This window comes from Pinus tabuliformis, chromosome 1_1, assembly GCF_031772625.1.
Source record: "Pinus tabuliformis cultivar Carrire ecotype Pingquan chromosome 1_1, CPIR1, whole genome shotgun sequence".
Classification (NCBI taxonomy): domain Eukaryota; kingdom Viridiplantae; phylum Streptophyta; class Pinopsida; order Pinales; family Pinaceae; genus Pinus; species Pinus tabuliformis.
This window is the reverse complement of record NC_142297.1, coordinates 533,608,333-533,632,621: the sequence shown is the minus strand read 5'-3', so window position 1 is coordinate 533,632,621 and position 24,289 is coordinate 533,608,333. Positions and strand designations below refer to the sequence as shown.

The 24,289-nt window shown below is 40.8% G+C and overlaps 1 protein-coding gene across 3 annotated transcripts in view; it reads right to left on the bottom strand.

Moving 5' to 3' along the window:
- Positions 1–24,289, bottom strand: part of LOC149214141 (uncharacterized) — a 515,106-nt gene that overhangs the window by 121,209 nt on the left and 369,608 nt on the right. For all 3 annotated transcript variants that reach the window (XM_089392204.1, XM_089392206.1, XM_089392205.1), the window contains 2 exons: positions 5,805–8,851; positions 5,438–5,589 (listed from right to left, as the gene is read on the bottom strand). In XM_089392204.1, coding sequence (XP_089248330.1) covers positions 5,438–5,589; positions 5,805–8,851 — 3,199 coding nt within the window. The remainder of the gene's footprint in view (positions 1–5,437; positions 5,590–5,804; positions 8,852–24,289) is intronic.

Sequence of the window (24,289 nt, the reverse complement as noted above, 5' to 3'; positions counted from 1 at the left end):
AAGTCAAATAGTGTCCGGGGTTCCTGAACTATAGTTAAAGAACGATGGTGTATGGAAAGGTTGTGCTCTTGGGAAGAAAATCAAGAAATCATTTCCAAACAGTGACAATAGATCTAAGGAAGCTTTGGCCTTGATTCATTATGATGTATGTGGTCTAATTCCGATAAAATCACTTGGTGGTTCATTGTACTATGTGACATTTACTGATGACTTCTCCTGTAAGACATGGATATATCTCTCGAAGATTAAGGATGAGGTATTTGACAAGTTCCAGGAATTCAAAGTTGAAGTGGAAAACTTGACAAGAAAAAAGATCAAGATACTAAGATCTGATAATTGAGGAGAACACACCTTGAAGGAGCTTGTTGCTTTCTGCAAGCATGATGGTATTAAGAGGGAGGTAAGTGTCCCTTATAATCCAGAACAAAATGGTGTAGTAGAATGAAAGAACATGTCCATTGAAGAATTTGTTAAGGCCATGATGAATGATTTGGACTTGCCATTGTTCTTATGGGGAGAGGGATCACAAAAAACTGTGTACATTCAAAATAGAAGTCCTCATAGAGTTCTGGAAGGTATGACTTGTGAAGGAGCTTTCTCTAAAAGGAAGATAGAGATTGGTCACATGAGGATATTTAGTTTCCTTGAATATATTCATGTTCCTAAGGATAAGAGTAACAAGCTTGAGTCCTTAGGAAAGAAAGGCATATTTGTTAAATACAACGAATCATTGAAGACTTACAAAGTATACATTCCAGAGTAGCAATGGATTGGCGTCAGCTTAGGTGTCACCTTCGATGAGAAAGTGGCATATTGGAAGTCTAAGAAAGTCTTTGTAGGTTCCTTGGATGAAGTAACATAAGAGGTCTCAAGGGAGGAGCATTCGAGTTCTACATAATGTACTGGAAGGCCAGAAGGGCCTCAAGAACTAGCAGAACCAGTCATAGTTCTAGGGATCAAGAAGAGACCAACATGGCTTAGATCCACATTAGAAGAGCCAGAAGTACATACAGCTCTTGATGGCACATCTAGAGAGGTGAAGAAACCTAAGAGGTTCTCAAGCTATGTAGCTCTCATGAAAAAACTCATTGATAAAGAACCTTCCACATATGAAGAAGCAACTAACCAACAGGTATGGAAGGAAGCGATGGATGAAGAGTAGCGGTCGATTATGAAGAATGATGCATGTGAAATTGTGCCAAAGCCTAAAGGGAAGTCAACGGTGACTTCCAAGTGGATATAAAAGATTAAGCGTGTTGCTAGAGGGTTCTCCTAGAAAGAGGAATAAGACTAAGATGAGACCTTTTCTCAAGTTGTTAGGTACACCTCTATTAGATCCATCATTGGGATGGAAATTGCACTAGATGGATGTGAAGACTGCTTTCCTGAATGGTGTGATTTAGAAAGAGGTGTACATAGAGAAACCTCAAGGCTTTGAGGTATTTGGAAAGGAATCTCATGTTTGTAGGTTGAAAAAGGCATTGTATGGACTCAAGCAAGCTCCAAGAGCTTGGCATGCTCGTATCGACAACCACTGATGAGATTGGGATTTACGAAGAGTGAAGCTGATCCAAACTTTTACTTTAAGATTGTGAAGAATGCACTTGTGTAGGGAAAATAAGTGGGCTAATTTTCCATGTTTTTTCTAGAAAAAATATTCACCAATTTCCATTTTTTCTAAAAATGATTCACCCAAATTTTATAGTATCAAACTATTTTACCTTAAAAATTGTCGAAATTTTATAGAGAGATATAAAATGATTAGAATTTTGAATGCTTTTATAAACTTATTACCAAACATTTTATAGTCTACATATTAGTGACTAGTAAGATTCGCCAAAGTTTATAAACTTTTAGATAAATTTCTATCCTTGAAATTTTCTTTACCCTATGATCTTATTATTATTTGTTGATAAATTGTTTCTGAAAGGTGTTGAGCCTCTTATTATTGAATGGACTAAGCAATTGGATTTTGAGTTCGATATGAAGTATCTTCAGTTGATGCATTATTACTTGGGATTAGAATTATGGCAGAAACCTGGTGAACCCTTCCTTGGTCAAGGAAAATATGTGTTAGAGATTCTTCAGAGATTTGGTACGATGGATTGCAAATCCATGGCGACTCCCATGGTAACCAACTTGAAGAAGTTAAGAGGCTATGACTCGTAATTGGTAGACCCATCTATGTATTGAAGGTTGATTGGTTCGTTGATGTATTTGGTTAACGCCAGGCCGAAAATATGCTTTGCTATGAACACTTTGAGCCAGTTTCAGGTTGACCCAAGACATGAGCATTGGATTGCAACAAAGTGCATTTTGAGATATTTTCATTGTACAGTGAGTTATGGCTTGAGATTTGTTGCAAACAATATGTACAACTTCAGGGATATATGGATGTTGATTGGGCAGGAAGTGTTGAAGATAGGAAGAGTACCTCGGGAGTATGCTTCGGTTTGGGATCCGCTATGACATCGTGGATGAGTAGGAAGCAAAGGTTGATTACACTCAGCACTGCTAAAGTAGAGTACAAAGTAGCCAATGAAGCTTGTACCGAAATAGTATGGCTCCAGAAATTGTTTACAAGATTTTTTTTGTCAAGAGTTGTAACCGACGGTGATACATTGCAATAATCAAAGCAATGTGAATCTTTCAAAGAATCACGTGTTCCACGGTAGGTGGAAACATATTGAGATCAAGTACCACTACATCCATGACATGGTGCAGAGGAGAGCAATAAGGCCCGAGTACATCTCCACCGATGAGAAGACAGTTGATGTTCTAGCGAAGTCGTTGTCGAGAGACAATTTGGGGCTTGAGAGATTACCCCTCTCGTTGAGAGGGAGTGCTGACATGTATGCAACACAGATAGACATTCTCCTGAAAGGGAGAATGGGTGCAAGAGACCCAGAGGACTCAAGAGGCAGTCTTGAGTGAGTGTCTCTTGGAGGAGGACCCTTATCACACACCAGGACTAGTGGAGTGAGGTCTTGGACCCTAATCACACACCAGGCATGGTAGAGGGTGGTCCTTCAGCATCTGGACCCTGAACACACACCAAGCATGGCAGAGTGCGGTCCTTCAGCATTTGCACCTTGATCACAAACCGGGAAGGATGGAGTGAGGTCTCGGACCCTAATCACACACCGGGTAGGGTGGAGTAAGGTCCTTTAAGTATCTAGACATGATCACCAAACAAGAAGGGGTTGAGTGAGGTCTTGGCCCAGAGTGCTAACCAGGAAGGGTGAGTGAGTGCTTGTTAGTTGAGGGTCTCAGCATTTTGGCCTAGGTAGAGGCCATGGGATTTGAGGACCGATCACTCTAGAGGAGTGAGTCCTTATATGTTGATGACAATGCCATGAGTTTGGGATTGCCCCAGATATGGCCACTAGTAGATGTTGATGATAGATGATGATGCTGGTAATAATGGATAACCTTTTCTTTAGAGAAATTTGTTCAATTTGAGAACACCTATGAAAGTGCTTATGAATACCTCCCTAGTTGAGAGGGAGTATTGAATTTGTAACTATGGTCGGTCTTCATAATGTACATTTGGTCACTTGACATAATTGTATTTATCATTGTTAAATCATATTTATAAATGCTTGAGTCAAAGGAAAATTTATTTTGAGTTAATGTCCCATTGCAACTTTTTAAAGATGAAAATTTGAATTGTGAAGTGTAAATTTTGGCTCCAAAAGTGACAAGTCGGCTTCCCTCCAAGTCAAGTCGACCTTGGCCAAGAGACACATCCATTCGCCCAAGATGGACTATTATATAAAGGAAACTTGACCTCCTCCATTTGGGCATTCACATTCTCTCACACACGACAGTTTCTAGGCAAGCAAGTGAAGGACGAAGAAGGAGGCCGAAATATCTCTTTTTTCTCTCTCTTGCAACTCGCATGTGTGGATTAGTCTCTCTCTCTCTAGTTCACATTTTTTTGGGGAAACTGTTGCCGAGGGCGAAATTTTTTCGTTGTAGAGGAAACTATTGCAGGGCCGAAATTTCTGGGGCAACTGCCTATTGCAGGAGGGAGGGCCAAAATTCCGAGTCAGACAGGCAGAGCGAAGTGCGGGATTAGATTGGGTGACTTGACTTGGAGGAGAAGGCCAAGTTTGACCATAGGTCTAGGTGTGTGTCGTATTTAACAAGAAGAAGTTCTCTACTGAAAAAGGTTGTTGGGTTTTTCCCCTTTGTGGGTTTTCCAAGGGTGAACCTTGTCTTATTTTGTGTGTTGTGATCTCTACTCTTCCACTATTCTTTATGGTTGAATTTCTGAAGTATAATTGTTGAATGATAGAATGAAATAAGTTAAAAGAAGATCTACATCAAAAGTAATTATCAGAATTTCAAAAATATTGTGCCAACCCTAATTGCACTAAGAAAATCAACATTATCCACCACGAAGGCAGAGTGTATTGCTGTCTCACATGCTTGCAAAGAGGAAATTTGGTTGAAGGGTCTTCTAGGTGAATTTGGAAGAATGCAGAACAATGTAACTGTATTCTATGATAGTCAAAGTGCTATACATTTGGCTACAAATCTAGCTTATCATAGTATGACTATCCATATTGACATAAAATGCCATTTTGTAATACAAGTCATTGATGGAGGTACGCTAGATCTTAAAAGGGTCTACACTCAAGAAAACTATGTAGACATGCTTATGAAATTGATGTTGTTGGAGAAGTTGTGGTGGTGTTTGACTTCTCTTGGCTTACAGAAGAGGTGATGAAAGGACTTTGGCAAGGGCAAGGTATTAGGAAATTGTTGTCAAGGTGGAGATTGCTAAAGTATGACAACATTGCCATTAAAAGGAAATGCAAAAATTGAATTTACCTTAAATGTTACTATGGTTATTCTAACGGTGTTGGTTTATAAACCAAATAATAGCTATCAAAACTATTGTAACAGCGCCTATTTCATTTATGAAGCCCAAGAGATTGAGAAGGAATGTAAGCCTCATTGTAATTTTCTCTTGATAAGAAAAAAAACTTGTTTTTCCATGGATGTTTCCTTGACAAATTGTTAAGATTTTACCACATAAACTTTGTGTATCATTAATATTTTTCATTATTTCTCTATCATTGAATGACCCAAAATACCAATAATGGCAATAGTTGACATGGATCTGCTATTCTGCTAGAATAGCAATTTATTGACACTTCAGAGAAGGAAAAGCCATTCAAGACTTGGAAGCCCAGTCAGGATTGCTTGCAACTTGTAGCTAGACAAAGGTATAGTAGATCTAAAATATACTAGAATACAGACCTGTAAATTGAAAATTCAAATCATCTAAAACAAAAGACTTTGCTATAAATCATGCGGTTTCTGCCTCCCCTGTTTATTGCAGTTAAGAAAATCTCAGTCTGATAGAGTTTATGCATAGGAACTAGTCTGATAGAGCTTATGCATAGGAACAAAATGATTAGCTGACCTTGGATCGAGAAGCTCAGATAACTTTTGTAATTCCTCTCGTGTTTCATGCATTTCTTCTAAGATATCAATGTCCAGATCGAAGCAAATATGTCCCTGGTTCACCTTCGGTATTGTGGTGATTATTAGGTCGATGTACTCATCAACTTCTGCCTGCAACAGACATAAAAGTTTTAATTTATCGAAACTTGTTATATCACGTTTGTTCCATTCGGGACTTTAATGGCCTAAAAGAAAATGAAATTATCAACTATTCAACTTATCGTATAATATATTATGCTGAATCGTGTCTAAAGCACATATAATGTCCACAGCTTGGTGAAAGAAAAGATTAACAATCACAATACAATGCCATGTGCTTTCCATACCTTCAATGGGCAAGCTTTTGAAACAAAATTGTCCATGTACGACTGATTTTCCTTTCCTCGGAAAATTCTTAGAGCTTCCTCGGTGTATTTATCCTTTAGAGGTATTTGCTCTTCAAGTTTTTCCCGAGCAAAATACAGCCACCTTTTCATCCTCCGTACAACAAACCATGGTACATGCTGCCCATTTACTTTCACTTTGCAAGATGGTTCGTCATCTTCAAACAGAGGAAGCAAGATATTCTCACTTGTGGATTTCATCTCAGTTGTTACATAATCAGCTTTTTGTTGTTCCTCGGTCTCCCCGGTATTTGACATAGATGTGAGACAAACACCCTCCTTTTCTCGATTGTGTATGAGGAACTTTCTGTTATCTGTAATATAATCGTGTGTTTCTTTGGCCGCAATAGATTCAAGAATATGCCCTGTATTAATTACGGAACTTTTACTATTTGATGACGACGAGCCCTTTTCAATATCCTCGCTTCTTTTATAATCGTGTGGTTCTTTGGCCGCTGTAGATTCAAGAATATGCCCTGTATTGATTATGGAACTTTTACTATTTGATGACGACGAGTCCTTTTCAATATCCTCACTTCTTTCATTCCCAGCATACACATTTTTTTCCTGAAAGACAGCTCGAATGACAGATTCCTTGGATACAAGGCTCTCCTCTGGCAGAATTATTATATCTTTATAATTATGAATAGATTCATGAGATTTGCTCAAATTAATCATCACCAAAGGATTGTCAATACCTCTCATTGCTTTAGAAAGATTAATTAAGAATGTCTTTTTGTTGGAAGAGCCGTTTCCCAAAAGCTGTAGCAGGCCTTCTCTGAATTTGAAAGGCAAATTCTTTGTAATCTGACCATCTTTAAAGATTTTCCACAGTAATTGAGTATAATCTTCTAGGTTTCCTGCAGAGTTGATGCATATCAAACAAAGCATAATGATCAAACGCAATATGAGCTCAGGAAAATACTTTCTGCTGTCAATTTTCGAAGCTTCAATCCATTCAACCATTCCATGTTTATGAGATAAGAGGTCACAAATTATATGACACAACAGCTCATAAAAGTTTTCACATCCTTTTTCAGATCTCAACTGACTCTGTGATTGAAGCAGCCAGGTGTGGGAGAATTCTCCTTGTTTGCCAGTCATGAATTCAATGAAGAAAGATCTTGGCAGAAACAGGCCTGTCAAGAGCTGTTCACATGAAGATGCAAGGAAGAACAGCTTCTCCAGAAGCATGAGGAATATTTGTGGGGAAATATAATCAATCTTCTCCCAGTTGTTAAAGGTAGAAGATAAAGCTTGTCCAAAGCTTTTTACCAGATGCATTCTTCTATTACACGAACTGATTTCCGGAGATGTGTCCATGTCTAGCCAGAGTAGTTGATCATTCCAATAATGTTTGTCATTGAGGGACTCGAGAATTTTCTTTCCATACTCTATACCCAAATCCTTTGGTAAAAAGGGAAGCAGTACTTGCAATTTTCCAATCTGGCCTAGAGTTATGGACCTTTGCATATTGCGCACAATGTCATTTGTGATGTCTTGAAGAATCAAAATACTTGCTGCGTCTTCGCGCAGACTGATAAACTCTTTCATATTTTCATCTTCTTGTTTCAGCGGGAAAAAAGAATCTAAAAAACGCTCTTTACAGACTCTCGCCACTCTGACAAACTTTGCAATCTGCTGTAACCCAGAATGTCCAGTCAAGTGCTCCATATTTTTCAGGGATTCAGAAACCTGATACATTTGAATTAACAGGGCTCCCTGGATAGGAAGAATGCGGTTTTGTTTCATGCATAAAGAATACAGATTTTCCAATTTTTCAAGAACATTTTTTCCTACAGAATAGAGGTCCATTATGAAGAACTTCTTTGCAGCCATAGAAAAATTCTGAATGCTGATTTGCATGGTATTTCCTTGTCTTTGCAGAAATTTGACATCAATGTCCTTAAGCCAGAAAGTTTGACAGTTAAATGCATTGCAAAATCTATCATTTTTGTCCTTTCTGACACCAAAATATTCAAGGGCATACTCTAAGAAGCAACTATCTTGTTCTGTGTCCCGTCGTTTTTCATACTTTGAAAGAGCACTCACTGAGGATAACAATTTATCCTTCCATTCATCCCAAAGAAAGAACAGTGTTGCGGGAGAAATTTTATTCTCCAGCAGCATTCTGGAATAATCATCCAACCTGAATAAACTCATCCCTTGCGCAAGCTGAAATTTTTTTATATCTGAGTTAAAGTGTGCATCAAGAACTTTACGCAGACAAAAAATTTGAAGTCTGATATTTCTCATTTTCTTTGCATGAATCATATGTTCCGTTAATTCAGGAAGACTGTATAACTCATCTGAAAGTATTGACCCTTCATAGTGAAGGGATTCATATACATGGCTTCGATCTTTTGCTGCTATGTCTTTTACTTTCTTTAATAGTTGATTCTTTTCGGGGAACTCCTGTGGTGGCCACCCTCTATTTCCTGTTCTCCAAAAGGAGTTCAATTGCACATGAAATAAAATGGATTTGACGGCTAGCCCATATTGTCCTGCTTTTTCACGCATGTCTGCCTCAAGTAACAAATCCCCTTCCAGTTCTGCCATTTCTGCTGCCTTTTCAAAGTTCCCAGCCGCCTCTTCAATCCTCAGAAGTTCTTTAAAGTAATCTCTCCTTAAGAGAAAGGATCTGATTACATCCAGTGATGGAAAAGCTTTCACAAATTTCATCATAGACTTAGTGTCTTTTTTCTGATGATAATGCGTTGCACATTTCTTAAGATAGTCAGTTTCAACTTCTACCGATTCACATCCATGGCATTTTCCACAGTTAGTATCACAGTTGCGTTTCTTCCACACTTCGATAAATTCCAACCCTACCATGAATAATTTGCCCTTTAAACACGCATCTAGGCATTTGGACACACAATTAGCTCTGGCATATGCACCGGCAGCGTTATGCCAGCATTTTGCTTCTGCAAAGCAATCTCCGGCAGCTTCAAGCCGTGCTTCGCCACATTTCTCTTCATATATCATACCTGTTTGTGCAAAGAAGATCCAACAAAGACCATCAATGCGTGAAATGGTAATATTTGCATGTCAAATCAATTGTTACATCAGGAAAGATAGATTTGTAGCAAAAGGGTAACAATAGGTGTTGGCAGCTGGAGCAAAGTTTAATGAATCTTCCCTACATAAATTTACTGAGCTCCAGAAGAAAAAGCGACAAGGCCACGAAATTTTCACCATTTGATACTTTCCAGCATTTAGGAATGAATGCCTTGTTCTCTTGAGGGGGTGATTATATTAAATTTTTGCCAGTCCCATCAAAGGTTAGTCTACAAACGAGTTACTTAAATGGGTTGGGAGACAGTAAAAATTTCTGAGCTTCACAAGAAAAAGCGATAAGGCCATGAAATTTTCACCATTTCATACTTCGCCGCACTTGAGCATAAATGCCTTGTTCTCATGAGGAATTATACTAAACTTTTGTCAGGCCCATCCAAGATTAGTCTGAATAATGAGATAAACGCATCTACTGTATTAATGTTGATTGAAAAAATTATATACTATATGGAGCATCACCAACTACTACTACTATATGGACCACCTGGACTTAACCACCTGGATTCATTGCAAGGTCTATATGTGAGACAAAATATTGGCATAACCTGAACAGGCCTAGGTTTCCAATGCTAAAGTACAAGCACTCTATATCACGACCAATGAAAATGGATGCTACAAGTTAAGGTTTGTTTAATATGCAAGGAATGAGAGGGAAATGTCATATCGCAGCTTGGGGAAAAGGTCTCTTAATTGATCTTCAACAACAAAGGAACAAAGAGACCTTTAAATAGACTCTAAGCTGTAGCCAATCAAGAACATAGGGTCGTTAGATGTGCAAAAGTAGCCAGGGATGGATGACCTCGATACCAATGGAGGAAGAACTACCATTTGATTTGTTACCATTTGATTTGTTAGATTTTGCTATTATGAGGTTTACACAAGAAACTTTTAGATTTTCAGTCACTTTCATCCAAACAAAACCCAATTTATGCAACAAATCAGCCCTAGAAACGCTAGTGGCATGCCTTAGAAGCCTAGGAGAGAGACAAAAGATGAATTTTTTTTAATTTTTGGGTTTGACCAACACAAAAATGGTTAGTGCCTATTCCTACAAGGATTTAATGTTGTCTTTAGGGTAATATTTCTATGAAAAGAGATATTGTTGGAGTAAGTGGAGATGGCTAGGGAATCCACTTGCAAAACCCTGGTTATTTTTTTTGTGAGGGGAGAAATAAATATCAAGAATGCACATCAAGAGTCTCTCTATCGGCTCCAAGATAGAGAATTTTACATGCAAAAGTATAACAAGATTTCATGAAATAATAAGTATTTAGTAATGGCACAATAGAAACCCTAGTTTAAAACATTTAACATACAAAATATCCAAGAATAAGCAACGAGTTACTGAAATGTTCCATTTTCTTGGATATGATCAAAGTGGATGGAACATGCCCATGGTATTTGCTCGTGGCATTGCCTTCGTTTTTCGAGCGAAAACAATAAAATAAAGTCTCTAGAGAGTCCATCCAATCCTATAAAAGGGGATAGGAGCCTAATAGTGTGATCATCGAGAGTTATCCATCTATTTTGTCTTTGTTGAGAATTTGGCAAGGCCAATTCTAGTTTGATCCCAAGGACGAAAACCCCGTGGGAGTAACTTGTCTGGTGGACAGCCATCCATACATGCCACAAGCACGGGCTTTAGTACGTCTTGTGTGGGCATGTAAGTTTGTTTTCAGTTATTTACATAAATAAGAGGTTGCATTCTCATATTTGTTTTGTGTTTGGTGTTTTTACTGCAACAATTTTATTAGAACACCTACAGTGTACCAGATCCGTTAAAATACTTGATGTTTGGGATATTACAGTGGTACTAAAGTTGTGCATCTTGCCAGCCTGAGGGTTTTTGTCAGCAGATCATAATTTTGTAGGATTGAAAATCCTTATCGTAGCTTCGGTGGATTTCTTTTCACCCTAGCCGACATTTTCCATCTTTAGTGGTACTCGATATCACCCTAATTAGACTCTTATTTTCCAATTAATTATTTTTGCACATTATTTAGCTGAGGTGAAAGGTTTCAAGATTGGATCTGGAATTCTTATAAAGAATCTAATCATTAGGAAACCGAGATCTTAGTCTTCCAGCGGAGATAGAGACCCTATTATATGCTAAGGGCCACGGGTTATTATCAAGATTGTGAGTGGCCATGTGTTAAATCCCTACTGTAATGAGGTTGCTCGCCAGTTTGGAAGATATTCGTTGTTGCATTGCTTAAGGCTGTAAGGCCATACGCACATTATGAAGATGACGAGTGATAAGATTAAAGCTTGGGTCGAGATTCGCTCGATGCCTGTACTAAAGTACCGCATGAAGGTCAACATTCTCCATAATGGATGGATATGCTTCCACTTCCTCTCTCCAGAGGACACTGAACTAATATTGGAAACCCCTTGGGTCAAGGGAAGGGGATTTCTCGTTTTTCAGAGGTAGAAAGTTGGCTTTGATCCTTTCAAGGCTATCTCTCGACAAAACCTAGTTTGGGCTAACCTGCCTAGGCTGCCTCTGGAACTTTGGAATGAAGCAGCAATCATTGACATTGCGAACTGCATTGGTTCTTTCTACTTCTAGGATGATAGCAATTTTGGCCAGCTCGACAAAAGAATGGCATGGGTTTTGCTTGAAGTTGATTTTGGTAGAGGACTATTGGCGGATTTGGAGATTCTACGGGGGACTTCCTCGTTCAGAGTTTTTATTGATTATTGGGGAATCCCCTTTCGGTGCTTGTTGTGCCATGATATGGGACACCTTAAATCTGACTGCCCTTGGAGATTTGCCCCACTCGATGTTTTCACTTCGAGGTATCATTCAAATCGCCCAAAGTTGGAACACATGGGGTGTCGATCATGAAGGTCCAGTATAGGCTCGGTGTCTAACTTTAGGTACATCCAACCCTTCTCTACTTTCTAATCTTCTTGTTGAGAATATCTTCCCAGATTCTCCTCCTCCCTTTCTTGGCCTCCATGGGATAGGTGGGGACTACCCTCTCCTGGGATCAAACCCTTCTAACTTCACTTTCAGACAAAATGATTACTCTCTTGTTTCTACGCCCTCTCCTTCTTGCTCAGTGATTTCTACCTTGTCGGGTCTTGCTCCAACTGCTGCCCCCTTTTCAGGCCTCTCTCCTGCTCCTGCCGAGACTTTCCCTTCTGCCATCGCCACTCCTGCTCCCATTTCTCTCGATAAATACCTGAAGGCCATAGCCCTGTCCTCGTCCTTCGAATTAGAACGTCTTCAGATTCGTCGTTCCTTTTTTCTTCCTAAAAAGGAAAAGGAATTGGACCCCCATCTGGGACCTTCATCACAAAGGAAGAAAAAGGTATCCATATACAGAAAAGTCTCGACCTGTCTCCTGGAGTCTAGCGATCCTTCACTCAGCAGTGACATTTCTTGGCCAGTTGTTTCAGACAGTCCTCGGGCCCTTAGAGGGAATGCCCCCGCTTCATCGATGCCTCTATGATCATTTTTTCCTTGAATATTCGGGGCCCGAGTGCGGCTCATAAATCCAGGGCACTCAAAGGACTGATTCGTCTATATAACCCTTCTATTATCCTTATTCAAGATACTCTGTGTTCACATGAAAACACTTGGGCAATTATGCTCTTAGTTTGTCCTGACTGGTTTGTCAGCGCCTCATATGAAAGGGGACATTCTGGTGGATTAGGCACAATGTGGAACCCTTTCCTCCTCTCCCTTCATGCTTACAAAACGATGTTGGCATTATTCTTTATGGATATATTTCAGGCTCCCCCCTTCGTCTTCGCATCATCAACCTTTACGCCCCTTATGCTGGCAGAGGGTCTTTCTGGGGAAAGATTGGCAACTCCGACATCCTAGGACTATAGTGCATTATCCTATCAGGGGACCTCAACTTGACAATGGGTAGTAGAGAAATCTGGGGAGACAAGGCGATTATGGACCCATTATCCAATTTCTTCCAGGATTATTTCAATTCATTCGCTCTGTGTGACATTGTTCGAGGCACCATCGCTCCCACTTGGAGGAATGGACACACTGGTTCGGAGGGCATCGCGAAGTGGTTGGACCGTTTCTTTCTAATTCATTCACTGATCGAAACATCGTTGGGGGTCTCGTCTCAGATCATTTTATCACATATTTCTGACCATCAATCGATCCTCCTCTCTTGGGAAGGCAAGGATTCAAATTGCATTTTTCCTTTCAAATTTAACTCTTTGTGGCTTCAAAACGAGGATTTTAATGCATTGGTGACTGAAGTTTGGTGTCAGCCCCATCTCCCTCCTCCTGCTGATTAGATGGGTATTTTTTGTGGTAAACTTCGGGATCTCAAGAAGGAGGCCCACATTTGGATCAGGGAGAAAAAGTTGTAGATAACAAGGCTCTCGTTGATATTGAAACCGCCCTTGGATATTTCAATGACCCCCTTGACCCCTTATATTTTTTTTGGATGCCATAAAAGCAACATCATGGATTTGGAGGGGGAAAGAATTGCATTTTGTAATCCATAGAATCTAAATAGCGCCTTAAGAGCCATGCATTATGGGTTGCGGTAGGCGACAAAAACACTAAATATTTTCACTTATGTGCTAATCTCAGAAGGCAGAGGAACTCGATCAAAGGTATCAAGGGTATTGATGGCATTTACTACCATGACCAAAACGAAATCGAGCAAGAGGCTTTTCATCATTTCAACAAATTTTATGAAGCACAGGAACAACACTTTGCCTCACAGCTTGAGTCCATAGCGGACATCCCCCTCATGTTCAATCAGGAGGAAAATTTCTTTTTCGCCAAGCCGATTCTGCTTGACGAAGTTATTGAAGTGTTAAAGCCCTGTGCGAAAGAGAAAAGTCCTGGTCCTGACGGGTGGGGGGTCAAACTTTTCATTCACTTTCAGGATCTTATGCTCTCTGACATTATTGCGGTTGTAGAGGAATCCAAAACCAAAAGATATATTTCTGGGGAAATGGACGCCACATTCATTGCACTAATCCCAAAGAAGGACCCTACTGCCCTCTCGGATTATAGGACCATATTGTTGTGTAACGCAATTTACAAAGTTATCTCCAAATTGATAGCAACTAGGACCAAACGGACCTTATTTGCACACATCTCTCCGGAGCAAATGGGGTTCTTGGACGGCAGGCAGATACAAGATGCCATCGCCATTACATAGGAATGTATTCACACAATGAAATCTGGTAAGAGGAAAGCTAGTTTGATTAAGGTCGACCTTCATAAAGCCTTTGATAACATTGATTGGGAGTTTCTGCATATGATTCTTCATAAGGTCGGCAAGTCACCTCCCATCATTAGTTGGATCATGGCATGTTCTGAGTCTACTAATTTCACTGTGATCATAAATGGATATCTGACAAATTTCTTTAGGGCCCTGTTGTAGCTACTGCAACAACCCCTCCAAATTTTTCCAACTCTTCTAAATTTTGGATCCCCTCCACCTTTTTCGTAGCTACCACCCATCCTTAGAGTCTATTCGGAAGCCAGGAAACCCCAGAAAGGTTTAGAAAAGACCCGCGCCTCTTTCATAAACCAAACCAAGTCGGACAAGTCGCAAAGTCGCACAGGTCCCAAAGGTCACACAAGTCGCACAAGTTGCAAGGTTGCATAGGTCGCAGGTCGCAAGGTCGCGTAGTCGCACCTCCAACTGCTCAACTATCATGCGACCCTGCGACCTTTCGAGTCACAAAGTCGCAAAGTTGCCTTCATTACCGTCAGTCCCTCGTGCAACTATGCGACTTCACGACTCGCAGAGGTCGCATAGGTCGCACAAGTCGCAAGGTTGCATAGGTCGCAAAGGTCACATAGGTCGCACAAGTCGCAAGGTCGCATACGCAGGTCGCGTAGTCGTACCTCCAACTGCTCAACTATCATACGACTTCGCGACCTTCCGAGTCACAAAGTCGCAAAGTTGCCTTCATTACCGTCAGTCCCTCGTGCGACTATGCGACTCCGCGACTCACAAATGTTGCATAGGTCGCATAGGTCGCACAAGTCGCAAGGTCGCACAGGTCGCAAAGGTCGCATAGGTCGCACAGGTCGCAAGGTCGCAAAGGTCGCACACTAACCTATATCAGGCCCTGCGACCCATGCGACCCCACATGCGCGACCTAAGACTATAAATATAGGCCTCAACCGGCCATTTACTTAGTACCTTTGCAAATGTTTAAAAACAACACAATGCAACAATGCTCAACATGTGTGACAAGGATGAAAAGGAGTGTGAAAGGTGATATAACAATGATAATCTAACCACTCAAGGAAAGAAACGATTGATGCCAAGACATGGAACGTATCAACGCATAGATTTGTGACCATGAAATTGCAAGAGATGTCAAGGCTACGAATTCTCACTCAAGGAAAGAAACTATTGATGCCAAGACATGTAACGTATCAACGCATAGATTTGTGACCATGAAATTGCAAGAGATGTCAAGGCTACGAATTCTCGCTCGTATTACTTGTGATATTTATATCTTATATTTCATCAAAGTACATTTTTTCTTGATGATAATTTATGATTTTGTACATGTGTAGGATTTAAGTGGTGAAGGCAAGTCCCTATCATTTATGCAGACACTTGAGCCGATTTGTTGCTAAAATGACCCAAGAGGATCGTTGTTGCGGAAATGCATGATCTTGGTCAACAACAAATATTGAAGTCAAGCTAGCTCCAAGGCAAAAGGAAGGTAGAAAGATATCGCCATCTTCTACAGTAGCATAGAACACGTTTGTGAATATGAAAGGTCATGTGGAATACCAAAAGTCACCTGGTAGATGAAAAGTCGTAAGGAAGTTCAAGCGTCAAGGGTAGGCCAAGAGTCACTCTCACCCTATAAATATACCCTCATACCTCATTCAAAGGGGGTGGGGCTTTTGAGAATGACTCTTTTGGAGATATATACATTGCTTAAGAGAATTTATGTCCTTCCAATTGATACAAGGAGTATTTGTACGTTTCCACTATTGGATTCTTCAGATCTTTTATGTTCTAATGCCATGAGTATTTTCTTCACTTGATGGATCGGATGTTCCTGAAAGCTCTTTGATGTGCTGTTTCCTCATATGCTGTCTCATACTCCATACTTTGTGTTGCTTCGTATGAATGGTCCTATTCTACATGAGTATCATCATAATTTGCAGATGACAAAGTGTCGATATTCTTCCCGTAATTTTGTTTGGTCTATCTCTTTCAATATGGAACAACCTTAAACCCCCGTGGAAGAGATTATTGTTTGTGGGATTTCTTGTCCTCCTCTTGACTTGTTACATAATAATATTGTGACCGTAAATGGTTCAAATGATGAACAGTGCTTTCTAGGAAATGGATTTGATGGTCTCGTCTCTGAAACTCTCATACATTATTTTGGTTTGGAATCTGAAAATCACATAACATCTGTTCCGATCAAGTCCATTCAACACATGTCGCACTATATCCCGGGATCTCATTCAACTGTGCATGATGGCGTTGGTCTTGTCTCAAGTAATGTTGACTGTCTTATCAAATCTATGGAGCATATCAGGCCTTTAAATTCATCTTTCTCTTTGGCGAACGTAAATGGGCAGGATGTGAGTCTGGGTCCAATCAGTGTTCCTTCATCTGACCCTGTACATCCATCCTACCCTGATTTAGTCTATGGGTCTATTGCACTGGCAGTTCCTTCAGATCATTCATATCTTTATCTCGCTCATAATGATTGCAATCATGTGCATGGGGGTGAGGTTTCACAGTCAAAGGATGCAGAGTCTAAATCCCTTATGCTGGATCTTTGCCACTTGCATCCTTTAACAAGTGAGGAAGAGGGCCCTGCATCTCGCCCGACTCAAGCTGGGTCTCTCATTGATCCCTTTTCAGCAACCCTAATTTTTTCGGAGATATATTCACTCACGCCTCTAGTGATTTTCCTACTTATCCCGCTGTTGATCCTACGAAGCCCCCAAAATTTGATGACCCACCTTTTGAATGTTTAGGGACTCATCAAGAAGTTGAGGCACTTCAGCTTTCGCTGATGGTTATGTCAAGTTCCCACGTTCTTGATGAGACCCTTGAACCTAGTCGAATTAGGGTTTCTGCACATCACGCTTCTCACAACAGTTTCTTGCCGAATGCGAGCTCATCTTGGAAGCCCTCTGATTCGAGCAATGTCTCTTTGAGAAAATATTTCAATCACCTTTCAAATGAGGCACATCAACGTCTTTATCCTATTTTTTTTGCTAAGGGGAGTGCTTTGGCCATTGTCTCGCATATTTTTTATTGTCTCCTAGCCAATACAGTCTGTCAACATACGCAATCAAATGAGACCTTACAAAATCCTAGATGGGAGGGAACCAATCGCCTGATCTCCCCTTCATTGGATACTCTTGCGGTCGATTCAATTCATTCTCAGGAATCTAAAGAATCTCATTTGTCGAGCTGCCATTCTATCAATGTTCAGTCAATGGATCCAATCCAAAATATTTTCACTCATAGTTGTCCGGTCACAACCAACGATAACCATATGCACTCACATATTAATCTTGCGAAGCTACCAATATTGGATGGCGTGTCATTTGAAGGTTCAGAAGTTGGCCAGGACAATGAGGCACTTCAGCGTCTACTGATGGTTATGTCAGGTCCTCACGTCCTTGACGAAGTCCATGAACAATTTCAAACTAGGGTTTTTGAAATTGGGGTTTCTATGTTTGAATCCTCAGGGATCTCAATTACACCCAACAGGGGCCCCTCTTTTCAAGGTTATCAAGTTGGTCATCCTCTACATCATGATAGGGTCGTTGATCGGATCAATCTAGCAGATGCCTTTACTAGCCGGTAGCATCTTGCCTTACTTGCATTGGATTTAGGGTTAGGCATAAATGGATGTATGTTATGGCTGGATGACTATAAATTTCACGCTTGTGGTTCGGTTTATCAGGATTGGGTGGCAGTTCACCTTGAAAGGTCTTCTCTGACACATTTCCCTGTAGGTGGACGAGATGTTCTTGCTGTTGTGCATGTTTTATAGGTAAACATGTTATGTTTTGCACAACTCTTTCCACAAATTCTAATTGTTATCATCTTTGTTTTTGCAGGTTGGGAACTGTTGTGGTGGCTGCATTGGAAGTTTGATTTCACATAACCCGACCTATACTTTGGTTAAATTAGGATTTAGGGTTTTAGACTAGCTAGGTTTTAGTTTTGTTTATTAGTTGGCTGATTGGAATTTGCTTTATGATTGAAATTTTTCATGCTTCATTTTCTTTACTGTAGGTAGTTAGTTCCCTACATGTTTATTTTGCACTCATGTCCTTGCATTTGCTTATTATTACATGGAATCTATGAAACCTCTGTGTATGCATTGCATTGGTATTTTAATTGCAATTATCTTATCTCTTCTGTACATATCATTACCTTGCATCATAAGCCATATCCGCTGCATTACATCATACATCTTTTCTTGCTTAACAAACACTTTCCTTGGACCTAACCTGGAAATTCCCTCTATTTCGCATACCACTTGATTGAGCCTCCATGAGCCTAAAGCTTTCGAACCTTTGGTACTGTGAATATATTTCTCACGCCTTTTTTTGCACTTGCTCAAACCTTAAACTGCGTTACTTCAACCTCTTCGCACATGTTGAAACCCTAGGAGAGCTTCCCTAGTCATTAGAAACCCTAGAATTAAAGCTCGAGCCCTAATGTTTGTGTGAAGTTGTGATGGTGACGCCAATGGGTAGCTTCTCTTAGAACCAGCCATCAAAGTTGCCTCCTGGATATATTTCCTACGAGTCTAATTTACTTACAAGGAAGATAAAAACAGATTGCTCATGGGGAACCCTAATAAGTTTGAATGATCTATATCCTTAACTTGAACCTTTTGCTCACCATGGTCGTGACTGTTTCAATGGCTTGTTTTGTTTGTTCACTTGTTAACTGGAGATGAGATGAGGAAGCTTGACATGAAGGCAAACCTAAATCAGGATATCTTTTAGTTTCTGTCAAACAAGAAACAACCTCTCTTGCTCGTAAAATAAGTCGGGATCCCTTGTCTGCCCTAGCGCAATGAACGCCCAGTAATAAGTGTAAATTTACACACAAAAGAAAATGAAGTTAAATAAAGGGTAAAGGATCGAGAAAGGCTGCCTGCGCAGAGAGGTAATGGAACGACTCCACCGGGGTACTGTCTAGGCTTGCTGGCAGTGGAGCAACGTTTGTGATTTCTTGGAGTGACTCCTCTTGGGCACTGTCAAAGCCTGCTAGCGGTGGAGCAACACTAGCAACTTATTTTAAAAAATTCTGAATATAATAAGCCCTCTGCATCATTCTTTGCATCATCATCGACTATTGGCACGTGTGAACTCCTAATTGGATGTTTACTGACTAACAGAACCTGGATGAGACACAAAGAGAAGGCATATCTATAAAGGTCAAGGTAATAGGTACCCACAGTAACTGTTCAATATTCTCTTGCATCGTTATCTAGACTCGAGTTATTGTAGGGATGTGATCCGAGATGCTAAATTCAACTAGTGAATCGCCAATTGTTGTAGCCGCTGCAACAACCCCTCCAAAATTTTCCAACTTTTCTAAATTTCGGAGCCCCTCCACCTTTTTGGTAGCTACCGCCCATCTTTAGAGTCTATTCGGAAGCCGAGAAACCCCAGAAAGGTCTAGAAAAGACTCGCGCCTCTTTCATAAGCCAAACCAAGTCGCACAAGTCGCAAAGTCGCACGGGTCCCAAAGGTCACACAAGTCGCACAAGTCGCAAGGTCGTAGGTCGCATAGATCGCAGGTCGCATAGGTCGCAAGGTCGCGTAGTCGCCCCTCCAACTGCTCAACTATCATCCAACCCTGCGACCTTCCGAGTCGCAAAGTTGCAAAGTTTTCTTCATTACCATCAATCCCTCGTGCGACAATGCGACTCCGCGACTCACAAAGGTCGCATAGGTCACACAAGTCGCAAAGGTCACATAGGTCGCATAGATAGCATAGGTCGCAAGGTTTCACAGGGTGCACCAGTCGCGCAAGTCGCAAGGTCGCATAGGTCGCAAGTCGCATAGGTCGCGTAGTCGCACCTCCAACTGCTCAACTATCATGCGACCCTGCGATCTTCCAAGTCGCAAAGTTGCAAAGTTTCCTTCATTACCGTTAGTCCCTCGTGCGACTATGCGACTTCGTGACTCGCAAAGGTCGCATAGGTCGCACAAGTCTCATAGTCGCCTTCATTACCGACAGTCATTCGTGTGACTATGCGACTCCGTAACTCGCAAAGGTCGCATAGGTCGTATACATTGCACAAGTCACAAGGTCGCAAAGGTCACATAGGTCGCACAAATAACATTGGTCGCAAAGCTTTCACAGGTCGCAAGGTCGTATAGGTCGCAGGTCGCGTGGGTCACAAAGGTCGCACACTAACCTATATCAGGCCCTGCAACCCATGCGACCCCACATGCACAACCTAAGACTATAAATATAGGCCTCAACTGGCCATTTACTTAGTACCTTTGCAAATGTTTAAAAACAACACAATGCAACAATGCCCAACATGTGCGACGAGGATGAAAAGGAGTGTGAAAGGTGATATAAAAATGATAATCTAACCACTCAAGGAAAGAAACGATTGATGCCAAGACATGGAACGTATCAACGCATAGATTTGTGACCATGAAATTGCAAGAGATGTCAAGGCTACAAATTCTGGCTTGTATTAATTGTGATATTTATATCTTATATTTCATCAAAGTACATTTTTTCTTGATGATTAATTTATGATTTTGTACATGTGTAGGATTGAAGTGGTGAAGGCAAGTCCCTGTCATTTATGCAAACACTTGAGCCTATTTGTTGCTAAAATGACCCAAAGGATCGTTGTTGTGGAAATGCATGATCTTGGTCAACAACAAATATTGAAGTCAAGCTAGATCCAAGGCAGAAGGAAGGTAGAAAGATATCGCCATCTTCTGTAGTAGCATAGAACACGTTTGTGAATATGAAAGGTCATGTGGAATACCAAAAGTCACTAGGTAGATGAAAAGTCATGAGGAAGTTCAAGTGTCAAGGGTAGGCCAAGAGTCACTCTCACCCTATAAATATACCCTCATGCCTCATTTAGTGGGGGTGGGGCTTTTGAGAAGGACTCTTTTGGAGATATATACATTGCTTAAGAGAATTTATGTACTTCTAATTGATACAAGGAGTATTTGTATGTTTCCACTATTGGATTCTTCAGATCTTTTATGTTCTAATGCCATGAGTATTTTTTTCACTTCATGGATTGGATGTTCCTGAAATCTCTTTGATGTGCGGTTTCCTCATATGCTGTTTCATACTCCAAACTTTGTGTTGCTTCGTATGAATGGTATTTGATTCACTAATTCTATTCTCATGCAGGTGAACTATTTCTTTGGTATTGGTATAATCTGTTTGACTGCACCTGTGTTTATGCTCATAAATGTTTTATCATTGTGAACTAATTTACAATTACTAAGCATTTTATCTTGGAAAACATGAGTCTTATTTGAAGCCTGCTAACAGTAACTTTACATAAGATTTATGTTCTTTATAGTTTGGCTATTCATGGTTTATGTGGCATAAAATATTTGTCAATTATTTCCTTGTATTTATTGAAGTACATGCTTTCAATTGAGTTTATATTTCGCCTCCTTCCGAAGCAAGCTCAACAAAACTGAATGGCAACGAGGCCTACATACTGGAAGGGACCCCTATCACAAACGGTGCAGGCTCTAATTGGGAACCTACATCGGTGAGGTCCCCCCTTGCTGTCGGCGGAGAATTCCAGCCCGTCAACAGGCCCATAGGGGACTTTGACAAGGCTGCGCCTTATCACCTTTACTCTTCTTGTTGGTCATGGACTGTCTCAGCAGTAGGATTGGTACTGAAAGGACTGCGGTAAGTTTCATGGTGTAAAGATTAATAGAAACATTCATATTTCTCACCTCATGTTTGTAGATGACCTTCTTTTCGTCGGCATGAACATCATCAACGAATGGGTGTTCTTACATAACATCATCACCTCTTTTAGTGTGGCCTCAGGGTTATATATGAACAAAACCAAATCACTGGTGATTTCCAGTGACACAGAGGAGCCAAGTTGCAGGGAAATTTGTCATCTATTTGGTATTACTGCTGTAAATCTCGATGAGGGATCTACTTACCTTGGTTTCCAACTCAAACCCAACAACTACAACAAGTTACAAGGATTGGGGTTGGCTGATTGACAAATTTAAAAATAAATTCATTGGATGGTCACAGAGTTGGTTAACTATTGGAGGCAGGTTGACTCTCATCAAATATGTTTTGTAGAACATCTCTGTCTTTTGGATGCAACTTTTTATGTTTCCCTTGGAGGTCTGTCACAAACTGGGTGCCATTATGGCCAATTTCATTTGGTCAAGGATGGATTTAAAGGGCAAGCTCCACCTGGTGAGGTGGAAATCCATTGCCAGGCCTATTGAGGAGGGTGGCTGGGGTATATTGGACACCCACTCTTTTAATAGATCACTGATTATTAAGAACTTGGGGAGGGAAATGACAGAAGACAACATTTGAGGTCACCTCATCAGGGAGAAATATATGCAAGGAAGGTCATTCACTCTATGGCTCAGGGATGGGGCAAGGTGGACCAACAATTCCTCCTACATATGGCGAGGCATGACAAAAAACAGACCACTGATGCTGGGCTTCATGAGATGGGACGTGGGAGACGAAAGAACGATGAAGATCGATCTAGATGCCCTGAAAGGATTTCAGGGAAACCATTCACTACTAGTTGACCTCATAACCACCTTGCACAACACGGGCATTCACCATTTTGCTCAAATAAGTAGGCAGTATGTCAATACTCCTCTCCTACAATCCTGGGTAAAGGCAGACGAGCTTGGCTTAATCGATCAGAATGCTATTGAATGGGAGGTCTACCTCACACATCTCTATGATGCTAACATCTCCATCTATGAAGGGGAAGATAGATAGTTGTGGGAGGGTAACATGAAGAAAGGCAAGCCAAGTGTCAAAGACATATACAACAAGCTTCCTTTGACAGAGCGAGATTTTGATAACAAAAGTTGGTTCCAAGTTGCATGGAGATGGGCGATCCCATCGAAACTCATTTGCTTTTGTTGGCTGGCATTACATAACAGGTTACTCACTTGGGAGATTCTGAGGTGCAGGAGATTCCATGGTCCGGGCACCTGTCCCCTCTGTTAGAACCACAACCAAGAGATAGACCACCTCTTGTTGTGTTTCCCCTTCGCCAAGGAAGTATGGGCGGGTGTAATGGACTGCCTGCATCTGGGTCCTCCATAACAACAACAAACTCTGCATTCTTGCCTATGTTTTTGGCTCCGTAAAGGCAATAAGTTCCATGCATTACCCTTCTACATCATTTGGTCTATTTGGCACAGTAGAAACTCTTATATTTTTGAACAAAAACCGCTGGTGATTCGGGAGGTAATCATGAAGGCTGTTAATTATTTTTCAGAGATCAGTCCCATTACGAGACAGATAAAGAAGAGAAAGATAACAATAAAGGAATTGAAGGGTAAATATCCAATTGGTCTATTTGATGGGGCAAGCCAATGAAGGAGTTGTGGCTGTGGAGTAGTCATCATTCTGGAACCTGGGAGACTTTATCACTTCTGGTGGAAGGGTGGACAGGGAACTAACAACAGAGTCGAGATCATAGCACTATGGGGCGCTTTTCAGTTTGCAAAATGGTTAAGACACGAGGAAATTTACATACATGGAGATGCCAAAAGCATCATAGATTGGGTCAGGGATCACTCTTCTTTCAACCCTCCTATCCTCTCCAATTGGATTGGGCATATCAGGAGACTGGCTAACAACTTTCAGAACATAACTTTTACCCACATCTACAGAGCGTAGAATCAAGTGGCAGACCTCCTCTCAAAGAGCGATATTCACTCCGAACTAGGTAAGTATTATTTTGCAGCTTATGCACATGGCGAGCTCATGAACTCTGGGTCCTTCTCCTCTTTATAGTGCATATTCTCTATGGACACAACATTCTGGGAATATTTCAACTGTGTTACTCGTAGAAATCATGTATTCGCTTGTAGATAATATGCTCACAAGCTACAACTTTTTGTAATTTTTATTTGTGTTCTACTGATACAAAACTACTATTAGTGGATTTTTCCCTATTCCCTTATGCGCTCTATGCCTAAGACTTGCTTAGATACCTCCTCTTTGGCGCATGGTGTAGTAGGGAAGGCTGAAGGAGGCCTTCTCTCAACTCCTGACTAGTCAAACTGCACTTTCCAAGTCTTCCTCTCTTTCCTTCTAGGGCGCATGGTGCATCATTAAGCAACAAGACTTACCACCTTGTTCCTCCAGCTT